This window comes from Cantharellus anzutake, assembly GCF_015039405.1.
Source record: "Cantharellus anzutake strain C23 chromosome Unknown EI90scaffold_36, whole genome shotgun sequence".
Classification (NCBI taxonomy): Eukaryota; Fungi; Basidiomycota; class Agaricomycetes; order Cantharellales; family Hydnaceae; genus Cantharellus; species Cantharellus anzutake.
In genome coordinates this window covers 301,254-319,962 of record NW_024066986.1, presented here as the reverse complement: position 1 = coordinate 319,962, position 18,709 = coordinate 301,254, and the positions used below count along the sequence as shown (strand labels likewise).

General features: G+C 46.9%; 1 protein-coding gene across 1 annotated transcript; it reads left to right on the top strand.

Moving 5' to 3' along the window:
* Positions 1–8,597: 8,597 nt before the first annotated feature.
* EI90DRAFT_3216552 (uncharacterized protein) lies at positions 8,598–9,854 on the top strand (the record flags this gene model as incomplete). Its single annotated transcript, XM_039066458.1, has 2 exons — positions 8,598–9,007; positions 9,063–9,854. The coding sequence occupies exons 1-2, from the start codon at positions 8,801–8,803 to the stop codon at positions 9,852–9,854; spliced, it is 999 nt and encodes a 332-aa protein (XP_038914161.1). The 5' UTR covers positions 8,598–8,800.
* Positions 9,855–18,709: the final 8,855 nt, after the last annotated feature.

Here is an 18,709-nt window from a genome sequence, read left to right as displayed (position 1 = left end):
ACGCCTCACGAATGCATATGTCACGCGACGACATTGAGATGGAGGTGAAAAGACTTCCCGACCAGTACCCCCCAGCTCGTATTGCACGGATGTACATCCTCGCGTGTCGATGGATAAAACCAATGACTGACGATGCTCGTGAGCGTCGTAAAATTCAACGTCAGGAACGAGCACTTATGTACTCGAACCCTCCCCCAACGTCATACTCAAACCCGCCTATGATGTACGTGAGCCCACACCCTGTGGCGTATTCAAATGCCCCACCTCCGCCACAATACCCCCCTCCGACGTTGTAGGCGGGATAATCGCCCACGCACAGACTCGGCTCGGATACCCACTTCCACGATCAGAAAACAACTTTCATTCACGCGACGACTCGGTACAAATTTGGTATCCAAAAATAGTCCTAATTCGTACGATTCTGACGATACCAAGAACGTCCCAATCGGTGGAGATTTGACGGAGTTCCGTGTTGGAGAAGTTAGGCACAGCAGGTCACGGGCATGTGCGGGCGTGGGAATCTCAAGCGGCAACCCAGAATTCCAGCCTCACTCGTTCCCACGGCGTCTAATAAATTGGTAAAAATGCTTATTGGCTGTGTGAGAGTTATCTCCGGCTACATTTCCAATTTAGGCTCTTAATTCCGCAAATCCATTGAGAAATCGCTTATTTTCATATATTTTCATATTTTGCCATCATTTCAGTTATTGATCATTATTCTTTTATTGTTACTGTTACCCTTTTTTATTACTTTTGCCTAATAAGGTATGCAGGTGCCATATGGTACCAATATTTCTCATCAATTATTCTAAAAATAATTGTTCCTTATATCCTGTACATACCGGATTTTGGAATAGAAGTTCTCCCCTCCCCAAAAATTCTCTAGGACGCGCTAGAGTGGGTGTGAGTGAGTGGAATTCCAACAGTAGGAATAAGGGCAGTGATCTAGCTCACAACGAGTGAGTAGTGGACACTGAGCCCGGACCTTGCGGAATCCCGGAGAACCCACACGGAGTTTAAGGATCGAGAGCGTAGCGAAGTCAAGAGAGAAAGTAGAGGTTTTGGAGAGTTTGGCCCCACGAGCTTAGTCGGCATAGAGAGCCGCTAGCCCTCTTTCAACGTATGCACACTCGTCGGTGTACGAATCCGCCCACGCACCACCAGTGTGAGGGCATGCTCCCTCTTCTCATGGACGCGGCCATCCCGTGCAACATGTCCATTACTCGCACTGTCGTCAAGATGAGGATTTGTCCATGAACGACGCTGACGTTGTAGGCGGGATAATCGCCCACGCGCAGTGCCGGCTCGGATACCCGTTTCCACGATCAGAAAACCCCTTTCATTCATGCGACGACTCAGTATGGAATTGGTATCTAAAAATAGTGCTAATTCGTACGATTCTGACGATATCAAGAACGTCCCAATCGGTGGAGAATTGACGGAGTTCTATGTTGGGCAAGTTAGGCACGGGCATGTGCGGGCGTGGGAATCTCAAGCGGCAACCCAGAATTCCAGCCTCACTTGTTCCCACGGCGTCTAATAAATTGGTAAAAATGCTCATTGGCTGCGTGAGAGTTATCTCCGGCTACATTTCCAGTTTAGGCTCTTAATTCCGTAAATCCGTTGAGAAATCGCTTATTTTCTTTTATTTTCATATTTTGCCATCATTTCAGTTATTGATTGATATTCTTTTATTGTTACTGTTACCCTTTTTTATTATTTCACCTAATAAGGTATTCAGGTGCCATATGGCACCAATATTCACCATCAATTATTCTAAAAATAATTGTTCCTTATATCCTGTACATACCGGATTCTGGAATAGAAGTTCTCCCCTCCCCCAAATTCTCTAAGGTGCTAGGACGCGCTAGAGAGGGTGTGAGTGTGTGGAATTCCAACAGTAGGAATAAGGGCAGCTGTCTAGCTCACAACGAGTGAGTAGTGGACGCTGAGCCCGGACCTTGCGGAAATCCCGGAGAACCCACACGGAGTTTAAGGATCGAGAGTCAAGCGAAGTTTAGAGAGAAAGTAGAGAGTTTAGGAGAGTTTGGCCCCACGAGCTTAGTCGGCATAGAGAGCCACTAGCCCTCTTGCAACGTCGAGACTCATCACTACGATGACAACTATCTGAGCGACGATGTCGCTGTCGATGCAGCTAGGTCCACGACGACTCGTAGGACTACGTTGAATCGCCCATCCGGCTCTGGCCCATCTGGGTCTGCGCTGCGTAAACGAATGAGGAACTGACCCCCTCATATCCATACCTTTGTCAACGACAATGCCGTTGTTGATTACTCACTTTTGTCAACAACAAGGCCATCGTTGATTAATAATTTCTTACCTTCGTCAACGACAATGCTGTCATTGATTGTATATTCTGTACCCTTCGTCCTTCGTCAATGGCAACATCGTTGATTATTCATTTTCTTCGTCGGCGACAACTCTGCCGTCGACAACCTACACTGTCAACATCGTCACGGTGGACGATGGTATTTAATAAACTCACAACGACGAGAAAGTCGTTCCATCGTCGACAACACTGTCGTCAAGATCTGGGTGCATATGTTCCAGGAGAAACTCTAAGTGGGCTTCGCCTACAAACTACTATTATAGCCTCCTGCAATGAGTGTGCCCCTGTTTGCATACATCCTTCGTATGTAGAACATTAAAATTTTATTTCTTTAAAATGCTTGCTTTCCCCTTGTGTATATATGCTAGTACCCTGTCTGTGATTTAGTATCGCAAGGGAGGAGGATGTGAGGCCCTGGCCCATGTCTATATTCCGCCCACAACATCAGTTGATGTTGTGTTGTGTAATAATTATGTTGCGACGCTAATTTAGCGTCGCGGAAGCTTCTCTATTTATTTGTGCCGAGAATGTATAAGATTGTATATAAACCCTCGAGGTGGCTGTAAAAGGCAGATGAGCCTTTACTTCTACCCCGTTAATATACAGCAAACTCGAGCGTATGCTTAGACGGACTTCTGAGGCCTGAGGCAAATGGGGGAACGGAACGTTACCGTCCCCAAACTAGTAAGATACCTTTCACTAACAAACCATACTGCAATTTCAAATTAAATATGCTATCTTCATTTGTATGCAAAGTGTTTAGTTCAGGCAATGGTCTATTTGATTGCAGTAAATAAACTCCATACTGTTGGAATAACCATCAGGGATGGAGTAACCTCCCTGGCATAACAGGTGAGCAGTGTATGGATGCACGCTAGAGGTCCTGGGTTCGATACCAGGCTTGTCCATTCATCCAGTCACCCGATTTACATTAGTTGAATTCATGACATAAGTCTATAGCGCTAGCAACATGAATTTCTTCACATACCCAATCCAAGAATCTGAGCCATATCCGTGCATTGAGTGTCAGGGATCACTTGTCAGTCCAAGTCAAGTATCACCCAAAAACCTAGTCATAGACAAAGCTGAGGTTCCAACCCTCAGCAACACATAGGGCTATATACATGAGAGATATGAATCAATTGGAAGAAAAAGGATCAACAGAACTAAATGATGAGGTAGGCAACAAAGTAATAAAAACAGGGAGATACTCAGATCAAGGGGTGGAGTCAGATCAGGGAAAGGGGTGAGAGAGTTATGGGCTGATGCAGCTACATGCGGTGATATATGTAGTCATATGCTATGTCCCTGACATTCAGATTGGCCCACAAAGATATGCCAATATGGGTCTGATCTGCTAGGAGCCCTAGATGTCAGGTAGAGGGAGGGTGCATGGACACTCCTCCACATTAAAGTCTTGGCAGGTGACTGATAAAAATGGAAGCAGGATTGCATATATACATGTTACCCAGGGAAATCAATGTTATTAAGTTGCCATCATAGTGTACCTGATATTAATCAGAGACAGCTAGCCATGTGTTCTGCACTTGCTCACTGTCCTTACTCCACATTGGTCACTGCAGGGGCTGTCCTGCTCTGCTCCATATGGCATTATTAAAGAGATACGTTCCCACCACACCACAGCCCCATACCCAACTTCCCAACTTCCCAACCCCCTACCTGACCCAACCCACCAACCCAACCCATCAACCCAAACCCCCAACCCACAACCCAACCCATGGGCAATTACTTTCCAGGCATGCATACACTCACTCACTCACACACACAGCACACAGCACACAGCACACAGCACACTCAGCACACAGCACACAGCACACTCAGCACACAGCACACTCAGCACTCAGCACTCAGCACTCAGCACTCACACACACACCACACAGCACACCACACTCACACACCGCACTCACACACCACATACCACACCGCACTCACACACTGCACTCACACACCACATACCACACTGCACTTGCACACAGCACTCACACACCGCATACCACACCACACTCACACACCACACTCACACACTGCACTCACACACTGCACTCACACACCACACACACACTCAGCACACTCAGCACTTGCACACACACAGCCCTTACCCAAACAAATGCATGCCTTGCAAGCTCAGCCAACAAACCACTGTCTCTGTCATATCTGTACAATCCCGACCTCTGCTCCGGGCTCCCAGAACTCTGAAACTGACTTCTGGAGTCCTACTTCCCTTCCGTCACCTTCTCCTTGCTGACTCCCAAGAGGTTATCTCACCTCCAGCTCCAACACCACCTTTGGTCCGACTCTGGAACATTCCAGGTCCGACCTCAACCTCGACACCTCCCAGTGAAAGGTTGCTTACTATTTTGGGGACGGTAACGTTCCGTTCCCCCGTTCGCCTCAGGCCTCAGTAGGTCCGTCTAAACATAAGCTTTAATGAGCTGTATATTCAACGGGGTAGAGGTAAAAGGCTACCGGGCCTTTACAACTACTCCGAGGTATATATATGTAATTTACATATCTCGGCACAAATAAATAAAGAAAGAACAGCATCACTATAATGGGAATTATAGCGATGCAACATAATATAAATATCACTATAATCGGAATTATAGTGAAGTAAGGTTAATCCCTTACACCCAGACAAGCATGCAACACCTATGCTCCCGACTCCAGACCTCCGCTCCGGAATCCCGTTTGTGTCTCCATCTCCAGAACCTCCAGTCTTAGCTCCGACCTCAGACTTTGACCCCACCTCCACTTATACCCATTGTATTGGTTAGCTCATTCCATTTAATTACATTTGCCAATATTCTGGAGTTTAACTTCTGAGTTTGGACTTTCCAGACTTACTTCAGACCTTGCAACTATTGCATTGCTCCATTCAATTCCGCTATTCTCCCTCATTCCTATTTGGGCTGCTGCTTCCTTTCTATTCAGTCAGCTAGCCATTCCCCACTCCCATCCTCCTTCCTTCCTCCTTGGGCCTTGGCCCTTCACTCCTCCTTTGGGAAACACCATTGAGTCAAACCCTTGACCCTCGGTGTTGTTCCTCCTTCCAGCTCCCTTTGTCTCCTTTTGGAGTACCCTTGCTCCTTTTGATTCCAGACCCCTCCTTATATACAATGTACTTAGTAACTTGTAACCTCAGTCCGAAATCGACTTGATTTCCCCCCAAGAGACTTTCCTTTGCTAGATCCGAAATTAGGGACCCCCAGGACAACCAGCAATGGTATAGCACTCTGCCTGAGTCGCTGAGGCCGAGGTCCTTCCACGCTAAGTCTCCAATTCCACTCTGGAGTTGTCCAAATCTGCCTGATCTATGGGGGCTGTGTAGATATGCTGACATACAAACAATGACATGAGGCAAGGACCTCTGACAAATAAGAAATGACTCAGCTCATGAGAGAGATAAAAAGGAAGTGATAAATGAGAATGAATGGAATAAATGGCAGAGAACTGCAGTACTCTGACAGTCTGTCTTGGACAATCATCAGGGATTCCTTATAATACTTGTCAGGGACAGTACAGGAGAGGCAGGGGTAGCAGCCTGGGTGGTGGCGGAGTAACAGGAATGTATGGTGAGTGGCCCCCACTTGGGCTCACGTCCCCATCTGGCTTCTTAGGCTGAAGCAGTAATGGTTGTTATTAGAATGAAAGGCTAAACTAAACTAAGCTAGACTAAGGTACTTGCCTGAAGCAGTAATGAGAAGAAGGCTACTTCTTCAGTTCTGCTTTGGCTTGGTTTATATACAGGTGGGAACGGGTCACATGGGGGTGCCACGTCAGCCTGGGCAGAGCTGGGTGATTGTCAGGGACGCGTCCGGGGTAGAGGGGGTCCGGGTGTATCGCCTGGCAGAAGGGCCCTTGCGGGGTGTGAACCAGGCGTGCATGCTGGCAGGTCCGGGAAGGGACAGCAGTCCCTGGCCACTTAGACTGAAGTGGAGAATGTGAGAAGAAGGTTACTTCTTCGGTTCCCACTTCAGGTACATTTATGTACATGCGGCTTGAGTCACATGATGAGTGCCACGTCATCCTTGGAGACAGCCGCGGGCATCTGGGTGTCCCCGTGGGGGATCCCAAGAGTGTCTGCTGCATGCGCCTGTGCTGGGCACAGCGGGAAGCCGTCCGGGGTGTGTGGGCCGGACGGGTCAATAGTACATTGATACAAAGGAAGGTGGTCCATGTAGATAGAAGGGAATAAACAAGAAAAGGAAGATAAGAGGAATGAGATAAAGAAAGGAGAAGAAAGAGAGAAAGGAAAGGGGGAGAGGGAGGAAGGAGGAGGGGGAGGGTTGGACAGCGGGGAGCGGGTGTGGTGTGGCCAGGTGGGTCCGGGTGGACCCGGGTCAGGCGGGTGTGCCCTGACAGTGATCATGGGTGGCTCCATGGGTAATCCTGAGTGTTAGAGGAGAGAGGTACAAGTGAGGGTGTGCAGCATATCTGGCAGCACGGTACCCACATGGAGTACTCAGCATCAGATGCATCTGTGCTACACAGGTAAGAGGAGAGGTCATCCATATACAGAAAGAAAGAAAGAGAGAAGAAAGGGAAAGGAAAGAGGAGGAGCGGGAGGGTGCAGCGTGGAGCGGAGTGGCATGCCCTGACAATACTCAAGGAGTCAAGCTTAGGGTTTCTTTTCTACTTGGATCTCTCAGCACTACAGTCTCTTTTGTAGTCAAAAGGGAGGTCCTCTTTCCATTCCTATGTGTACAGGGCTTTTAAACACATGGAATGGCAATAATGTGGAAAAACAAATGAAAAGAAAATATAAAACGAAAGATTGTTGTTATGAGCACCATGTACACAGTTATGTATGGCTGATAAGTCCAACGGTCGATGTGGAAGTTCAATAAAAGAAAACAGGAGTGATACAGTAAGTGGGCCATATCCGCTAATAATTGTCATCCTCCACCAATTTCCATCATCACACCACACTCATCCATCTCCCACCCACAGCATCTCTTCCCAACCTCTCCATTTGATTCCCTGGGTTTGTAGCTTTCTCCCAATACCAAATTTGTCCCAAATGGTTGAGATTTGACTGAGTGGTGGGTGTGAGAATCATGAAATTGGCCCATGCACAGGGTTAGGCATCCTGGAAAGTGTCCATGAGAGTCCCCATGTCAATTGAATCTTCATACACATCCTTTGTGGTTTTTCTGAATTTTTCTGAGCACTCCAGAGTGCATTTTGGTTGTTTGTTTACTTCTGTACAGCTTGTGATTTCCATTTTGGGCCAAAAACCAGTTTCATGATCTCCCGAAGTATGGATCTTGGCTCCACCACATGGGACTTTCAACACTGCCACCCTCATGTGCCTTTTGACATTGTGTGGAACCTTACAGTAAGATGAGAAATTGTCACCACCATTGCTCCACAACAGCTGGGTCAATCTGGATGAAATTTGGGGAATCCATGTTTATCATTTTTCTCTATTTTTTGAGCCCTTGATCGTCTCTCGGTGGTCAGCAGTGCCAAGCGTAGTTTTTGGGCTGAACCAATTCAGTACCAGCATGTTATGCATAATTGTACTCTGTTATAAAATGGAATAAATTGTTTTTATGTGTCGAAATTGTATCCGGTGCAACTACTGGACTTATCCGGAGCTCCAATTCAAATGGCTTCAAATCCAGGTCACGTGGCAAGGACATAAAATCATGGACAAGCCTGGTATCGAACCCAGGACCTCTAGCGTGCATCCATACACTACTCACCCTTGAGCCATGCTGGTATAGGCTGTTAAACTCTATACTATTGGGAACACATTATATTCTCCAACATTATGCTCCATGGGCATTGGGAGGTGATCTTTGCATGCAAGGAACCCATAAGGAATGTAAACCGCAAAAATACCAGCAGTGTAGAGTATAGTAGGTTATCCTGCCTACAGCGCGTGTATGTAGCACAGCCACAATATCACTCTTATGTTGATAAGGTTAAAAAGCTACATAGAGCCTAAGTTTCCCTCAAAGTTAATAAATATATAGTTTAAATGATTATTATGTATTTATTAACATACAACACTGCAAGTGTTGCCACAATATTTTGTGGCACACACATTGCACGGATGAGATATATTTGGATCCGATGTTGCGCGGATCCCACAGGCGGCCATTTCTCATGGGGTGGCCATTCTCACGGGGTGGCCATGGGGGGGTGGGATTGCACTTTCACACGGTATATTCCCACGAAAAAAAAACTGACCCCTCTGTAACCAACGCCTCGCAAGCTCGGCCAATGAAATCCATGTGGCTTTAAGACCGATTAGTTCGATTATTGAGTTCTCCTCGGATGGCACGGGTATCCCTCAGTTCTACCATGCGACAATGAAGGAATTCATCACTGGTTACCCTATTGGTGATGAAAATGACCAGGAATTCTTTATCAATGACAAAAAGGGGTATTTTCTCGCATTGCCGCTCCTCCGGTTCATAGATGGGCTCATTAGACAGAATGAACTTGACATCCCCTGTCAATTATGTTGTAAACTACTTGTTTGACCACTTGGACCCCTCGCAGCTCCTCCTGCAGCAACCCAATGAACTGCACAACGAGTTCAACCACTTCCTCACAAAGAATCTACTCTCATTTGTTGCAATGTGTGGAAAATTGAAAGTCCTGGATGAGCTACTCCAACATAAGGCGGGTCTCACTTTCTTGTGTCTTGTTTGGTTCCAACATCATCTCTACCCCGCAGGATCATGGTTCCCTCCAGCTGCTGACAGAAGCCAAGATGGCATTGGGCTTCTTAGGCATCCATGGTGCAAATATGGCATTTTCTTGGCCTCCCGACCAATCCAGCAGGCCTCCATTCTTCCCTTGGCACCTCTACCGATCCGTTCTTCCCTTTTCCCCATCATCTTCCCTGCTTTTCCAGTGGTATCGTCATCTTTCTGACCCTGTCAAGGTCTTCAGTATCACCGGAGAGTTTTCCGGCCATTCTATTCCTCTAAGTGATAACGCACTCCGCACTTGGAAAATTATGGAAGGGAAGCTCAGGAAGCCAAAGGAGGTTGGTTTCAGAGCCGAATTTCTTCCCCATGATGTTCGCAATGGTGTTGCGGTTTGTGCAACGCTCTCTGCAGATGGCCGTTACATTGCACTTGGCTTTGGAAGCAGTGCCATCGAGATCGCTGATATTGATGGCCAGTGCACTATCTTCCAACAGTGGGATATGACCGAACCTCCGTCTTGGATTGAGTTCGTCTGTGGTAACACCCAAATTGCGACCGAGGATATTAGAGGGAACATAGTCATCCTCGGCCATGGCCCCCAGCCTGTGAAGGTTGGTTCCATCCCAAATGACAATCTCTCTGTCATCACTGCGGTTGCAGATAACGGATCATTCATTGTTCGAGTTTCACCAAAACATTGGCACAAAAACATCGAAATCCTTCATGTTTTGGAACAGCCATCTATCCAGTATCTTACCTTCCCCAACATATCATCTCCCCCCGGTCAGCCATTCTTCACCGTCACGCGCTTCTAATATCCCCTGGAGGACAATACATCCTCGCTCATGACATGGGCTGCATGTATATTTGGTCAACCGATTCATGGGAGTTGGTTACAAATCATCCCATGCAAGATTTCGAAGCCCCTGTCCTTATTTACCGTGATATACACCCCCGCCCATATCTTATCACTTCGCCGGTGACTGTTGAAGTGGCATTCCGATGCCCCTTGTCACCACGGTTATTGTTCCCTTTTATGGGAAGTTTTACTGCTTCAACGCTGTAGGAGAAATAACGGCCACACTATGGAAACCCATTATGGAAATATGCCAGATAAATCACAAAAACCTCATACGACAAGTAGATATGAGAAAATAGAAGGACCTGAATTTTAACGAATTTTACGAATTTTTACGAATTATTATGACTATACACGATAAATCGAAAGAAAGAAAAATAGCAAAAATACTTCAAGCTTACTATCAACGAGACGGAATTCTCGGGGGAATTTATAGCAAATATTAAACCAAGAATTAGGACAATCGACCAAGATTTGACTATAAAATTAATCAGAGAACCTCCATGGAAACTACTTTCCCACGTCCAAACACGTAGCCAAGGATGGAAGTACCACGGAACGAAGATTCCTCAGGAATTAATGCAAAAGTCAGAGTCGTGTTTACAATAGGAAATGTAGATGTCCTCCAAATGGAACCAATGAGAGTAATTACAGGGGAAACTACCTATAAACAATGGAGATATGTGTCAGGGATGCGTCCGGGGTCGAGAGGGCCCGGGGTAATATCCGGCACGGAGGCCGTCGTGGGGTGTGGAGTGGGCGTGCGTACTGGCGGGCCCGATCCGGGACAGCGGTCCCTGGCCACTCAGACCGAAGTGGAGAATGTGTTATTATTATTAAAGGGGAAAACTATACTACTTACCTGAAGTGGAGAATGTGAGAAGAAGGTTACTTCTTCGGTTCCCACTTCAGGTACATTTATGTACATGCGGCTTGAGTCACATGACAGGTGCCACGTCATCTTCGGAGGCAGCCGCAGGCATCCGGGTGTCCCTGTGGGGGATCCCGAGAGCATCCGCTACATGCGCGCGTGCTGGGCACAGCGGGAAGCCGTCCGGGGTGTGTGGGCCGGACGGGTCAATAGTACATCGATACAAAGGAAGGTGGTCCGTGTAGATAGAAAGAAATAAACAGGAAGAGGAAGATGAGAAGAATGAAATAAAGAAAGGGGAAAGAAGAGGGAAAAGAAAGGGGAGGAGAGGGAGGAAGGAGGGGGGAGGGGGATAGACAGCGGGGAGCGGGTGTGGTGTGGCCGGGTGGGCCCGGGTGGGCCCGGGTCAGGCGGGTGTGCCCTGACAATATGACTAAAACTCCTGCAAAACGAGGACAATGCCTAAAAGGGAAGCGCGAAGATTAACCAGTAACGACCGAGACAAGCTTGATAGCCCATTAGAAAGGAAGGGATCCAATCTTAATCCTCCCAAATTTTCATAATAAAAGGATCATGCGTTAATGAGATATCCAATAATGGGAATAGTGACATCAAAAGTCCGAGCTTAGGGAAAAGACGATGTTTGCGTAGGATCCATAATTAAAACATACAACGAAATTTACACGGAAATTATTAAAAATGGGGAACTATAGTTATGCAAATTTTCAGCCCAAACAGTCCAGCCGTTGTGAAGTTATACCCATGACAGGAATATAGAAATCTGCATCATGTGTAATGACACGTGAGGGTGGCGATGCGCAGGGAACCGGCCGTCGGAACCGAGATCCGCACTTCGGCAGATCGCGAAGACCAATTTCTGTCCAAATAAGGAAGAGCCTGGTCAAAACAAAGCACGGAAAGTGCAAAACAACCTTAAATCATGAGGGAAAAATCTGAAATAAATCACAGAAGCCCATATGAAAGAAATAAACACCCACACATATCATAAATCCCGAACAATTAAACGGAAACGGCGCCCGCATACGAACGACTATGGGAATGACGCACGTGATTACCGAATGTGCGCGCGAACTTTTGCTAACTCAACGAATACTAGGAAATAGGACACAACCTTGGTACCATTGGAAAGGTGGGAATAAATGAAAATTTATGATACTAAGAACGTGAGAAAACATCCAGAAATGAATGAGATATAGGGACATGAAGTTAGAAACCTGAAAACGCGCGGGAAAACAGCTTCAAGAGGTCCAGTGTCCCAAATAAAATACATAAAAATATGATATCTTCAAGGACGACCTATTATAACAACCAACAATACATATGGAGGATTAGGATGTGATAATACAAAAGGGAATCAGGGAATATGAACGAAATTCACGAAAACCACTAAACTACGACGGACCATGGCAGGAATTTTAGGGAACGATATTCTAATGAGGTGGAGAGCTATAACACATTTGTTTGAGTAATTCTTGATTACTAGCAACTTTTTCTTTCAGTTTTAAACCTGAATAATTCACTCATTTACCATTTCAGTCTCATTTTAACTAAAATGTCACTAAATAAAAATGGAATAAATCAGCTGAAGGTCTCAGCACAGCCATACGCATAGTAATGCGAAGTTTGAATTCAGAATCATCAAGTCATAGCAAATTTAATGGTATATATAGGGAATTTGAAATAGGTAACTGCGGCAAATGCAGCGCAGCCAAGTTCCAATTAACCATTAAAATAGCTTAGGCGAGGGAGGACAATAAGAATTCTAGGTGCAGTCTGACCGCAGTAGAACCGCAGTTCAGCGCAGTAAAAAGCACAGTAGAACTATAGCATGAAAATTTCATTTTTATTCAGTTTGAGAAAAATACACTGTAAATAAATCCTGTAAATAGAAGGTAGAGTGTGAAAAAGGAAGGCGACCCAAGGAGTATAAAAGGGAGACCCTTTCTGCGACTTTTCGCCCCCTTAGAGAAGTAAGAAAATAGAGTATTATTTTTCTCAAGCATTTCTGGTTGTCACTCCAGTGCGAAAAAGTGATATACAGTTAAGATTGCCACTGTAGTAAAAGGCAGCAATAAAGGAGAGAAATATTAAGTAGATATTTCAAGAGGAGAGCTGGTTAACACTCCAGATTTCAAAGTGTAAACACAAAACAGTTATTTTGCTACTGTTAAAACAAGCAATAAAATAAGACAAAAATAAAACAAACTCAAGGGACACTCCAGACAGAATCCAAATTCATTAACTGAATAGAATCTTTGAAACTTCACCAAGTAGAAGATTAAATTCAAGTTTAAATCCAAATTAAACAATGCTACACAGAATTACACCTAGACAAATTAATAAATTTCAATAAAGAAACAGCTCCGCAGGGCTCGGTTTATCTGTAAGTCAATTCTCAGGAACTTTAAAACTAACCCATAAAAATAGAATTAGCCAAAACACTCGGATTGGTACTATATTTACAATAAATAACACTAGTACACTTCCCCATCCTAACTAAAGAACCAGGGAACAGCTTGGTGGTGGTCTCGTTTGAACCTCCCAACTGACCTTCCTTCGTTCTCTCCTTCAACACTTTGGCCTTTGTTCCGTTGTGCCACTCAGAAATGTATATAAGCGTAATGTGAGCTGAGAGCACGATATCTAATGACACTGTGATATCGTGCTCAGAGGATCGGGCTGCAATGCTGCGATTATAACAGTGACTATCCCCTGCTTATGCCTAGGAGACTGGGGAACAGACAATGCTGTGGGTCGTGACTCCGACCAGTCATGGTTGGAATGGCTACAGCATAGCCTCTCACAAGAGGTGACCGACCCAAGTATTCTTGCCAAATATGGCCCTGGTAAGGGGACGGTCTAGGGGATGCAATGACGACACTCCAACAATATGGTTTAAGGGCAGGGCGGAACTCATCATTCCGAAGGAATACATCAAAGATCACATTGGTCGTCAGTACGAGGATTGGCTGGAAAATGATACTGATTTTTGCCTTCCTCTGGCAAGTAGGTGTCAGGGTACCAAGCTGCTCGGACTCTAAGTCGAGGGATCCCGAGCCTTCGCTGGAGCTGAGGCCGAAGGGGACAGGGTCAGTCTCAATGGGGGAACCCAGCAAAGCGGATTGCAATAGGGATTCCAGCTGAGCAGTGAGGGGAAGTTGTTGATGAGCGACAATTTGATCTCGGAGCTGGACTATGAGTAAGTACTCAGTCTCAGCCAATATGCGTGAAGAACTGAGGGAGAAGGAAAAGAATTCAAATGAATGAATATATCCGTGGCCTGGCACGGATTAGTCCGAAATAATACCAGGCTACAATTGTTATGAGGGTTCCCCTCAAACTGGATGGCCGAGCTTGCAGCACCTTCGGTGCTGCGCTGCAAGCTTGGCCATCCAGTTTGGGAGGAACCCTCTAACAAACTGTACTGCAATTTCAAATTAAATATGCTATCTTCATTTGTATGCAAAGTGTTTAGTTCAGGCAATGGTCTATTTGATTGCAGTAAATAAACTCCATACTGTTGGAATAACCATCAGGGATGGAGTAACCTCCCTGGCATAATGGGTGAGTAGTGTATGGATGCATGCTAGAGGTCCTGGGTTCAATACCAGGCTTGTCCATTTTATGTCATTCATCCAGTCACCCAATTTATATTAGTTGAATTCATGACATAAGTCTATAGTGCTAGCAACATGAATTTCTTCACATACCCAATCCAAGAATCTGAGCCATATCCATGCATTCTGTCAGAGACCGGGTTGAGACAAAGGAGTGTCTCCGTGGCGGAGGGCTTTGGCCTCAGCGACTTGTGCCAGGAGCGCTGTGCCAAGTAACACGTCCATGCCCTAACTTACTAAGCTGGCAACCAGAACTGAAAGGGGGCAAACTCTAGTCAATTTTATTACTGAAGTGTAACCTATGTACAAGTTGAGTATATATAGTTACAGCGAGGGCAGGTCCGCAAATGGTGGAGCCAAGCAGAGCGGAGCTAACGGGGTTAAACATTAGCCGATTGAATATTACTGACGAGTTGGGTTACGGGGTTAATGGAAAGGCAGGCGATAACCCAGAAACGGAAAGGAGGGATAGGCCCGAAGGTGGGCTCTGCAGGGCAAGCGAGTGTATTGCCCAGCGGAGGCGGGAGTGTGCTAGCGGACATCGGAGCTGTCCGGAAGCCTTCGGGGATCCATACTTAGGGAGGCATAGGTAATAAATTGAAAGGAGGGGGTGGTGACCATCGAGGGGTACCGAGGGGATTGCGGAATACAGGAGCTCTGAGGTTAGTGAAGGCGGAGTGGAGGTAGAGCGGAGGAGTCGGAGGGATCGGAAGTCGATGGCCGGGGATGGATATGACACATTCAGTGTCAGGGATCGCTTGTCAGTCCAAGTCAAGTATCACCCAAAAAGCTAGTCATAGACAAAGCTGAGGTTCCAACCCTCAGCAACACATAGGGCTATTGTGAGGCCCCGGCCCATGTCTATATTCCGCCCACAACATCAGTTGATGTTGTGTTGTTTAATAATTATGTCGCGACGCTAATTTAGCATTGCGGAAGCTTCTCTATTTATTTGTGCCGAGAATGCATTAGATTGTATATAAACCCTCGGGGTAGCTGTAAAAGGCAGATCAGCCTTTACTTCTACCCCGTTAATATACAGCAAATCAAAGCGTATACTTAGACAGACAACTGAGGCCTGAGGCGAACAGGGGAACGGAACGTTACCGTCCCCAAACTAGTAAGATAAACCTTTCACTTTTTTTATGCTTTATTCTCTTTTCCATTCTCGGCACCGTGTTACCAGCACTGAAACCCCATTTGGCAATGCACGCGTCGTCGGCCCCTGACAACGTGCGACTTCAATCAAGTTCTCACCGAACTTGTTGAACGACTTGACACATCTTCTGGATGTTGTGGAGATACAACACCAGGAGTACATCCAATGCTCCTGCCAACATGGCTGGCCCCTCCACTGGCTGTAGGGCGGAAGACGACACCACCTCAAGTGATGGTGGTGATCTGGGCCTGCAAGGGCCCAGGGATGCATCTCAGACACGTCTCACCTACATACATGAGAGACGTTGACCAAGTCACAATGTCTGAAGCCCTTGCAGCTGAGACTCTCGCGGCATACGTCCCAATGCACATGTCGCGTCCTCCATCCCCAACCCACTCCCTCGCATCTGAAATGGCATGAGTACTAAGAAATCACGTCGACCAAGTCGACAACGACATCGCCGACTTGAGGGGCGATGTCCGTAACATGAATACCCAAATCTCTGGGAATAGCGATAACATTGCTCATCTAGATCGCAACATCATTAAGGTGGAGGAAAGACTTAATGAGAAATTAAACAAAATTCTCCTCACGCTCTCTCGATGTGACAAGCCAAAGCCACCCGCAGCAACAGTGGATAACCCACCTGCAAACCCTCCTGTGAACCCAGCAATGGGTGGGGACCCTATCGTTGTCTCTGAGCAGATGAAAAAACCCGCTGTTGAGGTGCAGGCACCCCAAGAGGTCCCTGTAGTCCCTGTTAATCAAACGGGTCAACCAATCATTGGGGTCCCCATACCTGAAGGGATCCCCACTGTCACTGCCGTCGTCACAGAGGCGACAAGTTCACGCCCATCCGTCGAGGTACAAGAATCTGATGGAGGATTTGTTCCCATCTTTAGTGGAACTAAGCCACCTACCCCGTTGACGGTGCCAGTAACCACTGACTCCAAGGGGAAAGGTAGGGAGATCGACCCAGGACAACTGGCTGGATCGTCGACTGCGGGGGAGAGTGGAACTTCTCCATCCCATTGCAGGCCAGGCTTCGTGCCCATGCTGTTCATTCTGTTGTCGCAACCCACAAACGGTGGGGTGAAAATACCATGGGTTGATGCTACTCAAACGTGTAATTTCCCTCCCGACCATGGGAGAAAGAAAGCAGTGCCAATGAAGGCCACTGTGGAGACGATACAGGAGGAAGATGGTGACGCGGAAGTCACCAGTGTTCTGTACGATTATTACACACGGAAAAAACACCCGATCTATGTTCAGGATCGTGTAGATGACATTGGTGGGCAGCCCGCCAAGGTCAGACCAATCTTCACTGAGTGTAGTCTCAGCGAATCCACTTTCGACTTTAACGCCCATCTGGATACAGATGCGGCATTTGTATACAACGTGGGTTGTGGGGCAAACAGTGAAAACCCCGGTAGACTGTCCCACAGCACAGCACTCAGACGGGTGCTGGATAATTACCACCATTTCTCACAACTGCCTGCGGCTCCAGAAGGGAGCAAGAGGCATGTAGACCAAGTCAGGTCTAACTCAGGAAGAAGGCCCCGCCGTCCAAGTGGGGACGGTGATGACGAGGATGGTGGCGAGGGTGGCTTGTCCTGGCCCAACCCACCATTTCTTGACCCATTTGGCACTGAAGTAAAATGGGAGCCTTCATCCAACTTTCCAAACTGCTTGTCTGTACGACCTGGTTTGTTTGACTCAACGTGTCAGGGCGTGGGAAAACATTACCGTGACTCGCCGTCGGTGACCATTAAGGTCCGCTACTTCGGCGTAACAGCCCGTCAAGGGCGGGGATGACAATCGCGGCGGAATGGGGTTTCGGCTTCAATGACTCGTTCATGAGTGTTGCACCTCGTACTTGACGCAGCCCCAATATTTCAGGAGGCAGGAGGTGCGACTGGGTCAGACAGAGAGTGCAGGGGGTAACCCTAGTTGATTTTCGAACTACAGTATGAGGTAGTGTACAACCGGTATTTAAGTATAACGGAATGAATGGAATTAAGTCGCCAGATCTCACGGAGATTGCGGGCGGGGTTAAGAAGAAACGAAAACAAACAAAGAGTGTGGGAGAAGGATGGCCGTGTATGGCCATCAAGAAAAACAAGTGTGATAAAGAAAGACTCATAGGCCCATGACAGGCCGTGGAAACAGGTAGTGGTGACGGGGAACGGTGACAGGCTTGTTCAGGCGGTGTCGGGAGGGCAGCGGGGTTGACGGGGTCGAAGCGGGGGAGGGAGAAGGTGTGGGGAGTGATCACCTGACCGTGGGAATTTCCGGGTCGTGACACAACGATGCATTCATACGCAGTACCTGCGGCACAAGTAGTGCCTGATCCATCTGAGTTCATGACTCAGCTTCTTGAATCTGCACGTTGAAGTGTAGAGGTTTGAATCCTGCAACCACTACCTGCAGATGTACACCCAGAACTGCTCAAAAAGATGCAGGGACTAACTCTGACCATCAAATGGTCTGGAGAAAATAACTCAAAGATATTCCACAACTGGCTGCACTCCTGGCTAGCCTATATGTCATCGTGTGGGTGGAAGGGTGAAGCTTATAACGAGTTTCATGTCCACACTTTGACAACCACTGTTGAAGGTGAGGCGCAAGACCTCCTAATGCACTATATATGCATTGGAGTGCAGAATGGGGTAACTCCCCCATTCTGGGATCTACTGGAGATCCTTATCTGCACCTTCATCAAGAAGTCTGCAGCAGTAGCATCCACGAAAGCGTTCAAAACGCTTTCATACGATTCCATGAAGGGAATCAAACACTTCTATAATCAGCTGTATCGTGCAGCTGAGGAGATGATCATGCCTCCTGACCAGGCAACGTTCAACGAATGTTTCCTGAATGCCATCCCTGGCGAAATGCATTGGGAGATGGTTATGCGCCACGAGATTTCCGTGGACTACACAACGAAAGACGAGTTGTGGACCACCATGCTCCGCCTGGACCACATGTATGATTCTATTAAGGTGATCTCTGCATATCGTAACGACTTGCAGGCACCAACCGCACCAAAAACGATGCAAAAACATAATACCAATGCTGCAGCAGCACCCAAAAAGGCTGCTGATTCCTCGTCCGCCAAGAAAGTGTACAAAAACACATTCAGGGGA